Raw genomic sequence first — 16,598 nt, 5'->3', positions numbered from 1 at the left:
AATGATCTTTTCTTCCCTCTTCATCTGTATTAACAATTTTCAGTTACCTGCTTGTCAAAAGAGCATACATTAAGTTTTGTATGTTTACCAAATTCATTGTATCTGAAGAAACTGAACTTAACTGAATTTCCAGAAGTAAAGTGGAAGTGTATTACCCATTCAGGGTATGTCATAAACAAATTAGTTTTCCAACAGTGCATCTCAGTGAAATATAATGTAATAAAATGGAACTATATACTAAGTCAGAAGTAATATTTAGGTTGTGTGTTATTCAAATCCTGTAAATAGTTTCTAGTTTCCATCTATTACATTTCTGGACTTGATTACTTGAAAGTGGAGGTAAGAGAAACAACCCTTTAAGCAAGCTTTGTGTTTGAGGCTAAAAGCAAATGCAGTTCATGTGTTAGTAATGCCAAGGTAAAGATAGATGTCTGATGTTGCACTGCCTGATAGTGCAGCTTATGTTTTCATTGACTAATTCTTTCAGGGGGTTGTGCTTATAACATATTTTCTATATTTTAAGGAGAGTGTCTGTCAGTATGAGTTAGGACAACAACATGGATAAATAACAGCAAATAGGTGCATGGGAACTTGTAGTACTTCTGGTACCTCCATTTTAAAAAAATACCAGAATCCCACTGTAATGCGGCAGCTTTCTGCACGGCTACGAAGAGGGCTGGCGTTTGGGAGCTTTCTTAGGATTCTTGCTGCAAAAGCTTTACTGAGGTATGGGTGGGCCTGGGAGATTATTTACTTAGCCCTTGTGGTGGAGGTGAGGGATGTTGAGAGCTGCATCCCTCTTTTTTCTGTCCTGTTGGCTAATGCATGGTGTTCTTTCAGTAGCCTGGGATGTGCTGTGACCTGCCTAGAGACAGGGCTGTCATGGTAGGAATTGCTGTTGGGAGAATAGATAGAAAGTTAAAAGGTTGGAGGAAAAAAGAGCCATTTCTGAGTAAGGTACTTACTGTTCCTAAATGAACATATCATTTACTCATCTTACAGATCTACATCAATGGATCCAAAGTTCAACATATATTTCCTTCTTTTAGGTATAGAGCGGGATGCAGTTAATACTTTTACCAAATATATTTCTCCAGATGCTGCTAAACCAATACCTATTACAGAGGCAATGAGGAATGATATAGTGGGTAAGAACATGCTGTATTTGATAAAATTGACTTATCCCATTGCATCCCCAAAAACAATATCATTGGTATGCAACAGAATGGTATGTCATGTTTCTCATGACAGCAGAATTGTTTTTACTTTTTATGAGTTTATAACATCAGCAATAAGTAGACTGTAAATTTTGCACCTAATTACTGCAGAAATCTCCAACTATTTATTAGACTTTTCTATGTGCTTATTTCTGTAGCATCTGAGCACCTCAGATAAATTAAGGGATTTACTATCTCTCAACCCTATTGGATGGAAGTTTTATAATCCCTCTTATGCAGATGGGAAACTGAAGTACAGAGGAGAAATGACCTTGCTTAAAAGTTAATGCAGGAATGTCTGGCAAAGTCAGGAATAGAAGCTGGATCTCCTGAGTCCCAGTCAAGTGTCTGAACCCTGAGAATGTCCTTCTCATTTTATAGAAAAAATTAGAGATAATAAACTTTTTGAAAAGTTCTTTGAACAGTCAGAATTGATTGATCCCAGTTGGCTTGAACTGTTGATTTTTTTCGTTAGACTTATCACCAATGATTTCTTTTAGATAAATAAACCCAACTGCCAATTAAAATTGGTCTGATCTCTTTTACAGCAAAGATTTGTGGGGAGGATGGACAGGTGGATCCTAACTGTTTCGTTACAGCACAGTCAATAGTGTTTAATGCAATGGAACAAGAGTAAGTTGATTTCATGATTTGACTTTATCATGTTGTGTTCTTTTCTCTTACGCTCTTTTGCTAAAACAGATTCATAGATCTAAGGATAAGCATATTTATACAATTGTTAAGTGAATAGTAACTGTGCTAAGTCACTCTGTGCCACCCCTTATAGATGAAATAGTCTGTTTTCATGCTCCAGACCTACTCCTACTCCTCCAAATCTGTTATCATGATTGCTTCCCAGAAGTCATTTACAAATACTACTACGAGATACTTACACCACTTCCAGTTCATACAGACATACCACACACTATTGTTTCTTCCCTGTTTTGCCTTTATCTGACTAGATTTTTAAGAATCTTGGGGTAGGGACTAGGTTTTATTTGTAAAATGCCATGTTTGCTTTTGCTGCTTGATAGCTAATAATATTTAGTACCTTTGTACATGTGCAGGCACTTTAGTGAATTTTTGCGAAGTCACCATTTCTGTAAATACCAGATTGAGGTGCTGACCAGTGGGACTGTTTACCTGGCTGATATACTCTTCTGTGAATCAGCACTGTTCTATTTCTCTGAGGTAAGGTTTGGTTTGGTTTTTTTTGTCCCTCAGTGTAGCATAGTAAAACCATGTATGCCCATGAAAGCTTTATTAGGAGCCCTCTATATAACCAGAAAATATCAGCTCTACATAGTGCTAGGGAAAAATGCATTAAATTATTTTTTCCTGTTCATGTGTAGAACCACTGCAAATGTTCTAATTTTTGTGTTGTACTTTAGACTGAGCTTTCACACATCTCTTCTCCTGTTTCGAGATCCATCATAGCACTATCTCTTTGCTTTGCAGTAGAACATTGTCTGTAACAGTACATTTATCTACCCCTACAGGGGTGCTAGAGGCTTAATATCTGTAAAGCTTTTTGAGAACCTTGAAAGGTCCTACAGAAGTACCAGGAATTTTTGTAGCAAAGTGATGGGTGCAACAACTTAATCTCTTGCAAAGTAAACTGCTAACAGGTAGAACTGTTTCATCTTGATTTGGCTTTTAGCTATTTAATAATCTTGCTAAAAGAAGCATTGATAAGAAGCACTGAGCAAGAGTCTGACCTGGGTCATTCTGAATGAAGCCAATTGAGTTGCTCTGGATTTGCACCAGTGTGACTTCAGACCAGAACATGGCATAGTGAATGTTTGAATCTGAAACATCTTCACAGTAGCAATGCCCTCTAGGTTTGAGGAATTGGGCTTCCCAGTGGGGCAAAACTGTTTTAATACCCTAACAGTGTTGCAAACGACACTGGCCCATATGTTCTGAAACAGCAGATTAAGAAGCCCAAACACCCACACTGTGTTTAGTGTTGCATTAAGATAAAGGCTACACAGTGTGAAAATGATTTTTCTGTGTTCCTCTGTGTTTTCATCTGGTACGGGTATGTATAATTACCTAAGCATCATCTGTGACTGCAATATTGGCCTTTTTATTAGCGATTTTTTTATTGTATTTGTAAGTGAAGACAGACTCTTAATCCCTGCTTTGTGTTACGATACATCTGAGCATCCAAAAGACCTATATAGTATCTGCCCTGATAACACTTGTGTATTGATGTGTGGATCTTGTTTTTTGAATAAAAGTGGTATTTGAAAAGAGACCTGGTCTGCCTGTGTTCCCATTACACTTTTTAGCTAAAATCTGTTTTGTTTGTTTTCTTTTAAAAGTTATATTTCATATTTCTTAATTTTCCTTCCAGTACATGGAGAAGGAAGATGCAGTGAATATATTACAGTTCTGGTTGGCAGCAGATAACTTCCAGTCTCAACTTGCTGCCAAAAAGGGCCAGTATGATGGGCAGGAGGCACAGAATGATGCCATGATTTTATATGATAGGTGAGTTGTTCTAACAACTATTAAACTCTGCAGCTCCAGTTTGAAAAATCTAGGACTTGCATATGTGGCATTGCTCACAGGGATATTCTCTTTTGGTAAACATCTTACATTCTTTGATGTCTGTGTTCTTGGTATATGGAGCTGAGGGGCACATGCTGAGGAGCATTTTCTTAAAGGTGACTTCCAGTGCAGGTGTGTGGCAAATGGGGAATTTTTAAGTTCCTTGTGTACAAAGTCTAAAAGCTTCTAAAGTCATCTTACAGGCTCTTACATGAGAAATATTGAATCTTGTCTATCCTGTTTATTCTGGAGGACTCTGTGTGGCTGGAGAACTAATGGCCTTATGACATCACAAGACCTGAGCAGTTGGGAGGGAAAGGATTTGTTCGTCACTATTTACAGCTCTGGATTTTGAGTTAAATAGGTTTTAATTCAAACTCCTGTTGTACAATTGAGAGGAAAGCTCATTCTTTAATATTCAGACACCCTCTTGCCTTCAACAGAGGGCAGAGAAAGCTTCTCACTTCAGTTCTCTATTCTTCCTAGGAGTCCTCCAGGAAAAACAGGTAAGACAAAAAAACTTCTTGTTTCTGAGACTTATGAAGTTATTCTTTTTTTAAATTACCTCTTTTCTGGAAAAAAACTTTCAGACTTCCCTTTAACTCTCATAAAGAAGCAAGAAAGGGTGCCAATAATGTAACTTCCACCCCAGCCCTTTCAGGTTGCTTTTGACCATATTAAAACAACAATGATTTCCTAAAGTGCTTCTCAAGAAGCTTGTTCTAAAGCTGAAGTTTGTGTACCCATAGCCACAAGTTGTGTTGAATTCATTTGTTGCTCTGTTAGGAGCTGGTGTCTGTGAGAGAGGGAACTGTCCCTGACCTATTTCAAACAGACCAGCTCTCCTCGATTCCCTGAAATCCGTTGTTTAATAGTGCAGTTAAAAGAAAGTGAACCTGCTTTGGGTTCTTAGTGCTTGCTGCCTCCTTGCTTTATAACGTCGTATCGTATGTGCAGCACTGCCCATTAACAGTCACAGAATATACTTTATTCCATTTACTCTTCTCTCATTTGAGGAGATATTTCTAAAAAAGGTTTATTTACTCAGTTCAGGGATTTTTTCCTAACCTTTGGATATCAGTTGTACGTTTGTTTTGAGGCTAGCACTACCTAGTGACCACAGCATAGTTAACTGTTTGGTGGGAAAAGATATTTTGCCCACCTGTGAACATTTTGAAACTTGTCTTATGTGTAGTTTTCTTCCACTGTCCTATGCTGCAGGTACTTCTCTCTTCAAGCCACACATCCTCTTGGATTTGATGACTTTGTGCGATTAGAAATCGAATCCAATATCTGCAGGGAAGGAGGTCCACTCCCTAACTGTTTTACTACTCCATTACGGCAGGCCTGGACCACCATGGAGAAGGTGGGAGACAGCTTTTTGAAAACCTTCTTGGAAACTAGTAGGGAGAAAAGAGGATCAATAATACAATTTTTTCCCCCATTTCTAATTTTTTTAGTTCTAAGTCTTTTACCCTCTTGTTCCCTAGGCAATGTAGAATTGTTCCCTACAATGTATTTTCTAGTGTGCTTTGTCCAGGCTGTTTTTAAATCTTCCAAGCAAAGACATTTCTGTTAATTTTCTTTGGGAAATGGTCTCTTTGGGAGGCTATTCCACAGGCTAATATCTCTCAAATTCTTTCTTCTGAGGTCATCTGCCAACCTCAGGTGATTTTGTTTCCTTTCAGAAACATACTCCCTCTCTCATTGTCTCTGTGCCCAGCCACATACTCAGAGAAAAAGACTTGTTAAAAATACTGATAGCTGATCACTAGGAGTTGCTTTGCAATTCTCTTGAGGGTGCTGTAGCTGCCATATAACAATATGCCATTAACTGAGGCTATGTCTAGTCAGATCAATTTATCCGGATCAATTGAGCGGAAGTGGAGGACCCGCTCAATTGACCCGGAAATCGACGCTGTTAATCCATCTCGGCCAGATGGAGTAACACTGTGTCGACAGGAGTGCATTTCCCGTCGGCACAGCAAACTGAAGATACCGCAGTAAGTACAAATTAGGAAGGCAACAGAGATACGCAAGCTACTGTACATAGCTTGAGTATCTCCCATCGACTGCTGCCGAATTTGGTGGCAAGTGTAGACGTAGTCTGAGTCATGAAGGCAGTGGTTGGGTTCTATAGCTGGTAAAAACTCTTGAACAATGTAGCAAAAACATTTTCAGACTATTAGGATAGGGAGAGACAGATTAGGAGCCAAAAGCACAGTGCAAGTGCTTAAACCCTTCAGAGACTGAAACAAGAGTTTAAATATTGATACATAAGGCATGTCTACACTAGAAAATTAATTTGAATTAAAGTAGGGTGTGAAATTAAAGCACAATACATGTTCCTGAGTAACTTGATGTATGGACATTCTTCTTCAGGAATAGTTCCTACGTATGGTCAGATACCCCTTCTCTGTCCTGTGTGTGCCACTGTAATAGTCATTCTGACTGTGTCCTCTGCCATTTTATCAACAAATGCAATTCCTCTGTTTCCTAGGTATTTTTACCTGGCTTTTTGTCCAGCAACCTTTATTACAAATACTTGAATGATCTCATCCATTCAGTACGAGGAGATGAATTTGCAGGGGGGAATATTGCACTGACTGTCCAAGGCCCCAGTAGCTCTCCTGACAATGAGCCTCATATAACTGGTCCCGATGGCTCTGCCTCCCAGGTAAAAACTTTGTTTTATTTCCATCCTAATAACAGGTGCGGTCATTCTATAGTGACATTACCAAACCTGTACATGTGAAGAAGTTTTGGTTAAGGGAATGTTTTTCATGTAATTTAAGTCTCACATTTAGCTTCCCTTTTAAATTCTGTATTATAGTAGAAAATCTTTATTCCACCTAAACATCTGTCTTCAATCAATCAATAAAAGTAATGTATATAGAAAAATACAATGCAGTATTTATTATAGCTCCGATCCCTAACCAAAGTTGCGCCTTTTACTATACTATTGCACATGGTGCTCGGAGGCATACAGAAAGTACATAATCTTTGGTTTGCTTAAAATAATTATTGAAGAAATGAAACTATTAACATGCAATGAAAACTTCCTACTACAATTTGCATTGTTAGACAAAAGTTGTCATTAAAAGTGACAGCAACACTATGCAGTGGTATCTGAAATGTAGTAGATCTTCCCTTTTAAAAAAAAAATGGCAGTAACTATGATACTGTATTTTTTTATCTGCTGGAAAATTATGACTTTTTAGTGTTGACGACTGTGAATAAGTTGCTGTATAGTTAAAGTATAAACAATGCAAGTTATGGATCTTAGGTGTTATTTACAATAGCATGTTACTGTACAACAATTTAGTTCCTGTAAATGACAGACACATAACCTAGGAGCAGAGCATTTTTTTCAGTATAAAAGAACCAGCTACTGATGTAGAGATAAATAGCAGATAATATCTAGCAAGCAGAGGTTCCTGGGTTTCTATCATAGCAGAAAGGACTCAGCAAATCCTGTTGTGCTTTATTCATCAGGCTAGCAAGATGTCTAGTCAGTTTAACTGGTTAGAAATTGAGAATCTCTCCTGTCTCTTGGAAAAGAACTCTGGTGACTAATTCTGCTCCTCTGTGGGAATGTGCTTATAATTAGCTGAGCTACATGGTGGTGATATCTGAATTTGTGCTCCTGTTTGTAAATGGTTCAGTTGAAGATGACTACGTTGCGAGTAAAGACTTAAAAGATCTATTATTGGAGATGGCAGAGAGCTTTAATAAAATACTAAATAAGGCTAGTGTGACTCTTCTTCTGTGGACTATATGGAAGTGAGACTGCAACTGGCTTTCTTTGACTCTCAATTGCCTTCTAACTTCATTGAAAAATGAGAGACTAGATTACATTTACTTTTGTTCAGTGACTTGGTGAAAGTCCAGTCTTGTTTTACCTCAGTCCCAGGCTTTTCTGTGCTTCATTAATGGCTTCTCTGGTTCCCCACCCATTTCTCTCCCTTAGAATGCAGCTTTGTCAAGATTGTGTCATGTGTGCTGCATTTATAAGTGGGTCCAGCCTGACAAGTGGCCAACAGAGCAAAGCACATCTGGCAACTTTTCTTGGCTAATGGCAAACACATTTTTAACCTGGAGTTGTCTGTCCAGAGTGAAAATGAAGTTTGTTTTGTTCACATTATGTTCAGATATGGAACAGGGGCAGTGTGTAGCAGTGGGCTCCAAGTTAGCAGAGACTTAATTCGCAGCAGATACTGAGCTTGGCTTTAGGGCAGAACAGTTCCAGAAATCCTGCAAAAGCATTTCCCATCAGCCTAACCAAAGTAATAGCAATAACATCAACTGTAAGCAGATATTGACATGATTTGAACACCCTGTCTGATAAACAAGGGGGTTGGGGCATAAAGTCACCAGCCTAGCTTGTCGGATCCTGAAAAGCCGTGCTGCTGAATGAACTAAGTAGAATGAACTGCTAGGAATTCAGCAATATAAATGGCAGGGTATGTTAAAAAATAGAACTCTGTGTTTAAGGGTGTATGTAGCTATGCAAATGAAAGGAGAGAGTATTCTGTTTTGTGTGCTTCCTCTTTAAATACAACAGGGTCTCCCTATCTGCCTCACTAGTTGTTTTCCTTTGAATATAGCATGTTAGTGAGTTACTGTATATGTGCACTGGCCTACTCTCACTCACATGTTTCTTTGTTTTCCTTAAGATGTAATAAGCATTCTAGCCTGGGAAATGTTCTGTGTATGGAGAAACATACTACATTTTATAGGAACCATGTATTTCCATTGAGGAGTAACCACACATTTAGCAAGCAGATAAAATAGGAATAAATTAGCAGGAATTAGGGTTTTTTTAAATAGCTGCAGCTTTTGACAGAGCTCTCTCTTCTAAATTTAAAAAAAACAAATATGTGCATGCACACAAATCCAGTCAGTCAATCACTCTTTAAATAGATATATTCTGACTTGTGCATTATATGTTTTGCTTTTTATGCTCTGTTCATGTAACTGTACTTTATCACTGTCTGTTTAAAAACAATGTCACTTATTTTGAAATTCATATTTTGTGGGGTGGAGGCTGCAGAATAATTTTTGGACCTACTTAGAAACTTTGAACTATTTTATAATGTACAAGAAAGCTAAAATATCACTTGACCTGGTGTGCTAAGTGGCTATTAGTTCTCTGCATTTGGCACTAATATTTAGAATTTCTGTTGTAGTCCAGTGTCAAAAAGGCTAATGTTAAAATCCTGAAAAATTTTGATGAAGCAATAATTGTAGATGCTGCAAGTCTGGATCCAGAATCCCTGTATCAACGAACTTATGCAGGGTAAGGTTTATTCAGTGTCTATCATTCTTTCATGTCTGTGCTTCTCCTTTGTTTCATTCCTGTTGTGTCTTTGTATTAACAGTACGGATAGATGCAAGCTGTAGCATTGTTTTTGCATTCCAGTAGAATATTACAGTTGTGGTACATTTGTTAGATGAAAAGTATTCTACTTCTTCAGGCAACTGCATTGGCCAGTGTCTGCCTGCCTCCCTTTTGAATAAAGCAAGCTGTAACCTGCAGTGTAATTTCTCTGCTTCAAATGCCTAGTCTCTCAGCTATGGGAGCACTATTGAATTAGGAGTTGAACAGTAGTGGTCAACCAGGACCCAGTTCAGAGGTTCATTATTAAAACAGGGAAAGGGCAGGGACTATATAAGTGTCTGCCCCAGGGCCTGAAATACCAGCAGTGGCATGTACACTGGACTTGAGACCTCCTGAATTAGAGGCCCTGCATTTTTGCTTTCAAGTAAATCTCATCAAATAGTAATTCTGTGAGGAGCCCCTCGACATCTTCAGCAGGTTAGAATATTGAATCACTCCAGCTCACAAAGCTGATGGAATCAATCCACCTTCCCCTCCCTCTCTCTCAAGAGCCAGGTTCAGTCTTGGTATCTTGTTCTTAAAGGATAGTTTCACTCAATGAGTTTTCTGTTTTATCACTTGAAAGTAATGGTTAGTTAAACAGTATGATGCAAATAGAAATATCTTCATGATTGTGCCTCTATGATCAAAAAGTCCACTAGATGATAGTTTGAACACTAATAGTAAAAGCCCTTATTTTAAAAATGATTGTTAAACTGCTCTGTGTTGGTTCCAAAGTGTTTCCCTCACCCCATTCCCAGAAATAAATTTAGTATTTCCTGATTTCTCACTGATAAGAGGTTGGATTAGAAGGAAGCAAGCTCAGAAGATCTCAATGGTGGCTATGTACATCCTTGATTGTCTTCCTTCCTCTCACCAAATAGAGAAGATACTGTTGCTCTCCATAATCCCAATGGATTGTTGATTTTCTTGTCTCCTAAATCACTTCCTATTGTGATAGTCGTCAGAGCTCAGAAAGCTTTTGTTTTTGTGCCTTTTTGCCATCTCTCTCAAACAGAGATGCTTTTTCCATGGCTTATATAATAAAAAAAAGTGGATTCCTTTGCAGAAATAACAAAAATAACAGCATTTCTTAAATTGGGTTTGCCCTTCTCTTGTTACTTTATGATGTATAAGGATATCATGAAAGTAGGTGTCCTGGAAACTTAGTTTTTTCTGCTTCTTCCCTCCTTTCCCTCCCCCACTTAGAAATATCAGAAATGTCAACTCTGGTCATCACTGGTGTTGCCAGAGGACTACCTGGTGGCAGGAGATCTTCGGGAATGCATGTCATTAGACCATGGATTAACTGAAGGGACAGAAATGTCAAATCTTTTACAAAGGTTTCTTTTTTCCAGAACGTTAACTAGTCATTGAAATTATGTAGGTGTCAGCAAAAAGTTTTAAAACACCTGACTAAAAATCCCTTCCAATCACATTTACTTAACTTTCACTGTCTTGGTTCCTTTTTGTATCACCAGTGTTTTATAGGCTAGACAGGATCTGAATTTCTAATTTAAAGAAGCAATTTTTTTTTTTTGGTGGGAGGCAACTTAATTCATTATAAAAAGCACAAGCCAACTCTCTTTCCTTTTTAGGTCACCTTTAACTTAAATCAGTTGTTCCCTAATAATTTATTTTGATAGCAGCATTTGGGGCACTTATTAACACAAACTGTAATGTGGTATAATCTAATCATTTTGAGGTTTGTATGTCTATTGAGTTTCTAGAAATGCATTCTGTAAAATAAACTTGAGATTTAGATGAAATAGGGAAAATATTTGGATGGTAAAATGCTAGCCCTCGCTTTTGGGTCCAAGCACTTCTCAGTCATTGTAGAGAGCCTTTGCTCTGCTTCTAGTGGGCAGTTTTTCATATTGCACCCCCAGTTAAACTGCATAGCTTTGTCTACTGCCTCTTGCTGCAGGAAGATGACGTTCGGAAGAGTCAGTGACCTGGGACAGTTTATCAGAGAGTCTGAACCAGAGCCAGATGTAAAGAAATCAAAAGGTTTGCTTTCTCTTTTCCCCCTTTGCCTCTGTAAATGTTTGCAATGTTTGCCCTCTTCCTTGATTGTCACAGCCAAGGTGAGCCGATTCTGCTGTCTCCAAAGCCATTCCATGTATTTTTGTCAGCCAGAAGGAGGTGCTTGAGGGATGGTCCTGTACATTCACCCCATGCTCATTCCCCAGCCGTAGTCTGCTTTCCTGATCCAGCTGGACTCAGCAGGGGAAGGAGTGTTATGGGCAGCCTAGGGGGTTTGAACTATCGACAAAGCATGGCAGAGGGTGGGAAGCTGCTTAGCGCTGAGCTGATAAAGCCTCTTACGCATTTGAACTTAAAAAGAGACTTCACTAGCTCAGCTCTCAGCCAGCTTCCCACCCCACTCTGTCCACACTCCAGTCCTGTTCCTCAGTGTGCTTCCAGGGAGATGAAGCAGAGGAATGGGCCTGACTCAGTGCCATGGCTCCCTCTAAATCCCCGTCTTCCACACATGCCCCTGGACACCTGCACTGCCCTCCCCAGCGTTAGCAGCAGATTCTCCCGGCTCCAGGTCTGGATATGCAGATAGGCCTTTTCAGAGAAAGGCAATGAGACGACTTGGTCAAGTTTACTAATATTTACCTTGAATACTTTTTCCTTTTTTCCCCTCAACAATAAGGGTCCATGTTTTCTCAAGCTATGAAGAAATGGGTGCAAGGAAACACAGACGAGGTATGTCCTGTTCTCATGCAGCATTTTTTATGAGTGTAAAACGTTGGATTTACAATTCCAGTTATGGATGAAGAATGTTCTCAGTCCTGACCACTTTCTGTGTCTGACATTCCTCCAGTGGTCCAGCTCATTAACTTTCCTGTGCCAAAATATTCAGAAAACTTAAAAGAGAGAGCAGTTTGATTTTTGGCATTGCCAGCTGGTTGGCTTAATTAATGTAATTGGTAACTACAGGTTTCTGGTCAGAGATCTTCTATTGTGGCTGTTTCTGAAAGGGAACAAGCTGCAAAAGAGGGGGGTTAGGATTTCCAGATAAGCAAGCAGCATTCATTCATTTTTCAAATGCTGGTCCCCATGTGTGTGCTACACGTGGGCACACAGTGCACCACACGCCTGAGTCTGGAATTTTTTTTGACAAGCGGTGTCTGTTGACCCACACATGGCCCATAGCTCTCCTGATGTGCCAAACTCAGGGCCAGGCCAATGCCTCTCCAGTTCCTTCTTACTGCTACGTGGTCCAGGTCGGACGCTTCAGTGTCCTCAACTCCTTTCTATTGTCATTGCTGTAAATATATGGTATGTACTTAGCCTTGGAGGAAGAGAGGTGGTTGCATTCTCTAAACATCCAAAGGGGCTTTTGGCCTTTTGTCTACAAAGGACATTAGAAAGAAACCTATTTGTTTCCATAGCAGAGAGTTCAAGGGGTCAAGCTATATTGGTGCAGAGACTTTCAAAAATGGATCTCTGGTTGTATTACCCTTTGTTACCAACTAGCTTGCATTCCCCCTCTGGAGAGGGCTGAGAGCTTCTTCCATCAGAGGGCAAGCAGCCTCTGCAGCATCTCTGAGAGACATACTCTATTCGAGATATATAGGGCAGCTACTGGGATCTCTTTGCATACCTTAACGAGACATTACACTTTGGTCCAGTCTTCCACTGTGGATACAGCTGTGGGGACTGCAGTATTACAGGCAGCTATCTCTTCTGCATTCTCGCATCCACCTCCTGTCTGATTACTGCTCGATCATCCCCCACGTGTGGGATGTGCATAGGGACCATTGCTTGAAGACCTGTAACTAGAGGTTCTTCAAGATGTGTGGTTCCCACCTGTATTCCACTACCGCTTTCCATCCCCGCTGCAGCAGATTGTCTGGACTGCGGAAATAGTAGGAACTGGAGGTGCACCGACCCACACCACTCTTTATGCCCTTAGTTTGGCGCACAGGGAGCTGAGGCGCGTGTTTAGGCCAATGGACACTGCTTGTAAAAAATAAATAAAATAAAATAAAAACAAAACATAATCCTGGCTTGGGCACATGGTGCACATGCGTACCCAGGTGTGGAATAGAGATAGGGACTACACATCTCAAAGAACCTCCTGTTGCAGATAAGTAACCTCCATTTTTAAACAGGTGGTGGTGGTAGTTCTGTAGTGATGCTCTATAATGACCACTGCGTCTAGGCTGAGGGCTAGCTTCTGGTCCTAGAGATTGATCAATTCCCTATAAAGTACTGTAAATCTAAGACTCCCCATCACTGAGATGGGATGATTAGCCATGTTTAGAAAGCATATGTCAATACTGCTGTTCTTCAAGGTTTAAAATGTGATTGTAGCAAGAGCGCTTTTGTGTAACTCTAAGAATTAACAATTTCAGACTACTTACGCTCAGAAAACAGTTTGCTTTGTTATAGGCCCAAGAAGAGATGGCTTGGAGGATAGCAAAGATGATAGTCAACGATGTTATGCAGCAAGCACAGCATGACCAGCTTTTGGAAAAAGTTACAAAGGTAAATACTGAAGCCTTAACTATCTTATTTTTTTCCAGTCTGACTTAGGCAAAACTGTGGGAAGAACGGAGGTTTTGCACACTTTTCCTAGTGAGTTTGATAACGTGTGTGTGTGTATGTGTGTGCGCGCACTATTCGAGATTTCTTGAGCGTTCTCATTAACATAAAATCAGAAAGTTAAGATAAGGTTTTAAGACTATGTGACTGCTTGTTTATGGAAGAGTTTCTTCACTGAGATACCAAGATAATAGATGCTTTATAGATGCCTTTGATAGAAAGCAACTGTCCACAGTTGCATAATTGTAGAAGTCTTCTCATATTGGTGGTTGTTCCTTTGCGATCTTTGTAAACAATCTTAATTAAAGAGACTGTCTTGTTATGATGGGGGATCAATATTGGAATGCTTTAGTTAAGTTCATACTTGCTATTTCAAGTTGATAAATGCTAAAATACTTGCTTAATGTACCAATAAAACATTTAAAAGCTTGAATGCTGTTGCTTGTTGGTCGTACCAAATTTATCATTGTGGTACATTTCTGGTATGAAGAAATAGGGAAGCTCAGTTGATTTGGCTTTGATTTAGCATTGTTTAAGTGTTTTTAATAATTTTTTTTTAAAAACATTTCTGGTTTTCTGCTATCACACAAGGTTCCAGGTTATTCCTCTAGTACAACAGGTTTTTTATTAAATAATTTAGTCACCTGCTGTGTTCCTCTTAATTAATCTCTTGATATTGGAAATCAAAATTTCTGAAGGTCAAGGATAAGCTACGAAATATACCTGCACCTATATACCACCATCACCAAGGACTTAAATGTCTAATCAAACCCTAAGTTTATACCTCTAGTTTGTGACAGTCTTCCTGTGTCTGAAGGCAGTTATATGAGTGACTTATACAACAGTTCCTCTACTTAAGTTTGGCTGTAAACAATCTAATTTCAATCTGAGTAGATGAAAAGGTGATTTGGAATACACTTTTACATTTTAAAAACAAGAACCTTTCGAAATTGGTGGCTGCAGACTGTAGGGACTCAAATTAACCAAGTATAGTTGTTGTAATAGGAAGTTTCTTCCTCATCAGAAACTCTTTTCAGCCAACGTGGTGCAAACATTTGCAAACGCCACAAATGTCTGTCCTTGTACTAAACGATTGATCAGTACATTTTTCAGCCACGCTGTCTAGAATGAACTTTAATGCTATGTTTCCTTTTCCAGCTATGATTTTAGAGTTGCCAGAACAAGGAAATCTGGTTTTCTGCTTTTGAAGATAAGTGAACTTTTTCCCTTTTGGTGGATTCTCCTTTAACACAGCCAATGAAAACAAAGCACTGTTACTTCAGACAGCTAATATTCCCTCATCTATAAGGAAGGAGGAAAGGGAGCAATCCTATATATCTCCTCCACAAAGTGCAAATCAATGTTTTTTTCCTATTGCACGTGGTATTCACAATAATGAAGGTTTTAAAGAGATGAAGAAGCAATTCATGAACATGTCCCTGGGAGACTGTGATCAGCTTCACAAATATTTTACCCCACTCGGAAGGACTGTTAATCACAATATCTGGAATGGGACATGGGCCACACCGGGGAAGGGAAAGGTTTTGCTGTAGTTTCTACTTCTACTACTACTATTAATTTTTAAACACACAACTGTAAAGGCCACAGGGCAACTACCTTGACCTTGCCTATTGAGGAGGTGAATCTGAGATGAGGAATACGTTGGCAGAGGGTGATCAAAAGAGCTATAACCGTAACATTTTTCCTTACTTGAACTAGATGAGTATTCAACTGTAAGATAAATAAATTTTACTTCCTTCATAACTGCATTAATTTTGAAAGAAGCATAAAATGGCCAGCATTGAAGACTGGACAGTGTAACCCTTCCTGTCCTTAGTCAAGCTGTTACACTTGCATACAACTGCCATTATGAGTTGTTGCCATTCTCCACAGTATACTGTCCTCAAACCGAAACAGTGTCTGTTCCCAGATGTTTGTTTTTAAGGAAAAATATCATTCAGTTCTATGGCATTTTGCCTTTATTTCCCCTCCATTATTTTCAATGTTTGCAACTTATCTAGCTTTTGTTTTAAATCAAAAGCCACAGCATCTAACCACACTTCCACTCTCTCGATCTCCAGAGCATCTGAAGCACTCAAGTTGTCACTCCATTATATTATTGCTGTATTTTTATTGTGAAACATTTCTGGTTTGGGTTTATTTTATTCTGATTGCTTTGTTTTCTCAAGATTGCGCAAAAAATCACTTTATAAAAATTCTCAATCATCTCCAATGTTCGGAAAGTCTTGATTGACTAGCAAATGTTATTCTGTTGCAATATATGACTGTATAGAGGCACACTGTATTGTCTAAGAAGAAGCAAAAAGGCTGTGTATAGGTTTTTGGTACTATGTACCACTTCTTATTTCTCTCATGCCCAAGTATTCATGTACTTAAAACATATTATATTTAATTGTGTTTTGATTTAAAATATATAAATATTAAAATTTGTGTCAATTTTCTGTTTTGATGGCATTTGATTTTTCCTACGTATCTCTTATCCATGGGTCTCCTCTTTGCTTTTATGAAAAAAAAATCCTGAAATGTCTCTGTCTGGTTAGTTATGGTTGGCCAGACTTACAATGCCCTTAATGGAAATATATTGACTACTTTACATTTTTTTCAGGTGAAAATTATTCATAGCAGCTTAGCAAAATGAAGATTTTAAATATGATCAACTCGGCCTTTTAAGAGAAATGAAGCATCAATCTAGAAAAGCGTAGAACAAGTGCCTTTGACGCTCCTTAGGGGATCATTGGTTTGGAAAACAAGGATTTAGAAGAGTAGAGAAGGACTTAAGTTGTAACTCTGAGAGTTCTGGGGCTGCCTTGGAATAGTACCCAACATCCCTCCATCCATCCAACGGCACAGAGTAGGGAGCCAAT

The 16,598-nt window shown here is 38.9% G+C and overlaps 1 protein-coding gene across 5 annotated transcripts in view; it reads left to right on the top strand.

Annotated features, from left to right (window-relative positions):
- AKAP10 (A-kinase anchoring protein 10) overlaps positions 1-16,175 on the top strand; it is a 34,494-nt gene extending 18,319 nt beyond the window's left edge. Inside the window, exons 5-15 of one of the 5 annotated variants that reach the window (XM_067565827.1) lie at positions 1,098-1,148; positions 1,766-1,850; positions 2,285-2,408; positions 3,577-3,713; positions 4,995-5,139; positions 6,274-6,450; positions 8,963-9,072; positions 11,081-11,163; positions 11,816-11,868; positions 13,561-13,656; positions 14,872-16,175. In XM_067565827.1, the coding sequence (XP_067421928.1) occupies positions 1,098-1,148; positions 1,766-1,850; positions 2,285-2,408; positions 3,577-3,713; positions 4,995-5,139; positions 6,274-6,450; positions 8,963-9,072; positions 11,081-11,163; positions 11,816-11,868; positions 13,561-13,656; positions 14,872-14,877 (1,067 nt within the window). In that variant the 3' untranslated portion in view covers positions 14,878-16,175. Of the gene's footprint in view, positions 1-1,049; positions 1,149-1,765; positions 1,851-2,284; positions 2,409-3,576; positions 3,714-4,994; positions 5,140-6,273; positions 6,451-8,962; positions 11,164-11,815; positions 11,870-13,560; positions 13,657-14,871 lie in introns of those variants that run through there. The other 4 variants (XM_067565826.1, XR_010923215.1, XR_010923218.1 and 1 more) reach the window with 4 other exon arrangements.
- The last annotated feature ends 423 nt before the right edge of the window (positions 16,176-16,598 follow it).

The sequence above is a fragment of the Emydura macquarii genome, unplaced genomic scaffold, assembly GCF_026122565.2.
Source record: "Emydura macquarii macquarii isolate MOO-44397 ecotype Brisbane River unplaced genomic scaffold, CSIRO-AGI_Emac_v2 contig_2699, whole genome shotgun sequence".
Taxonomy (NCBI): domain Eukaryota; kingdom Metazoa; phylum Chordata; order Testudines; family Chelidae; genus Emydura; species Emydura macquarii.
This window is presented reverse-complemented; position numbering and strand designations above follow the sequence as displayed.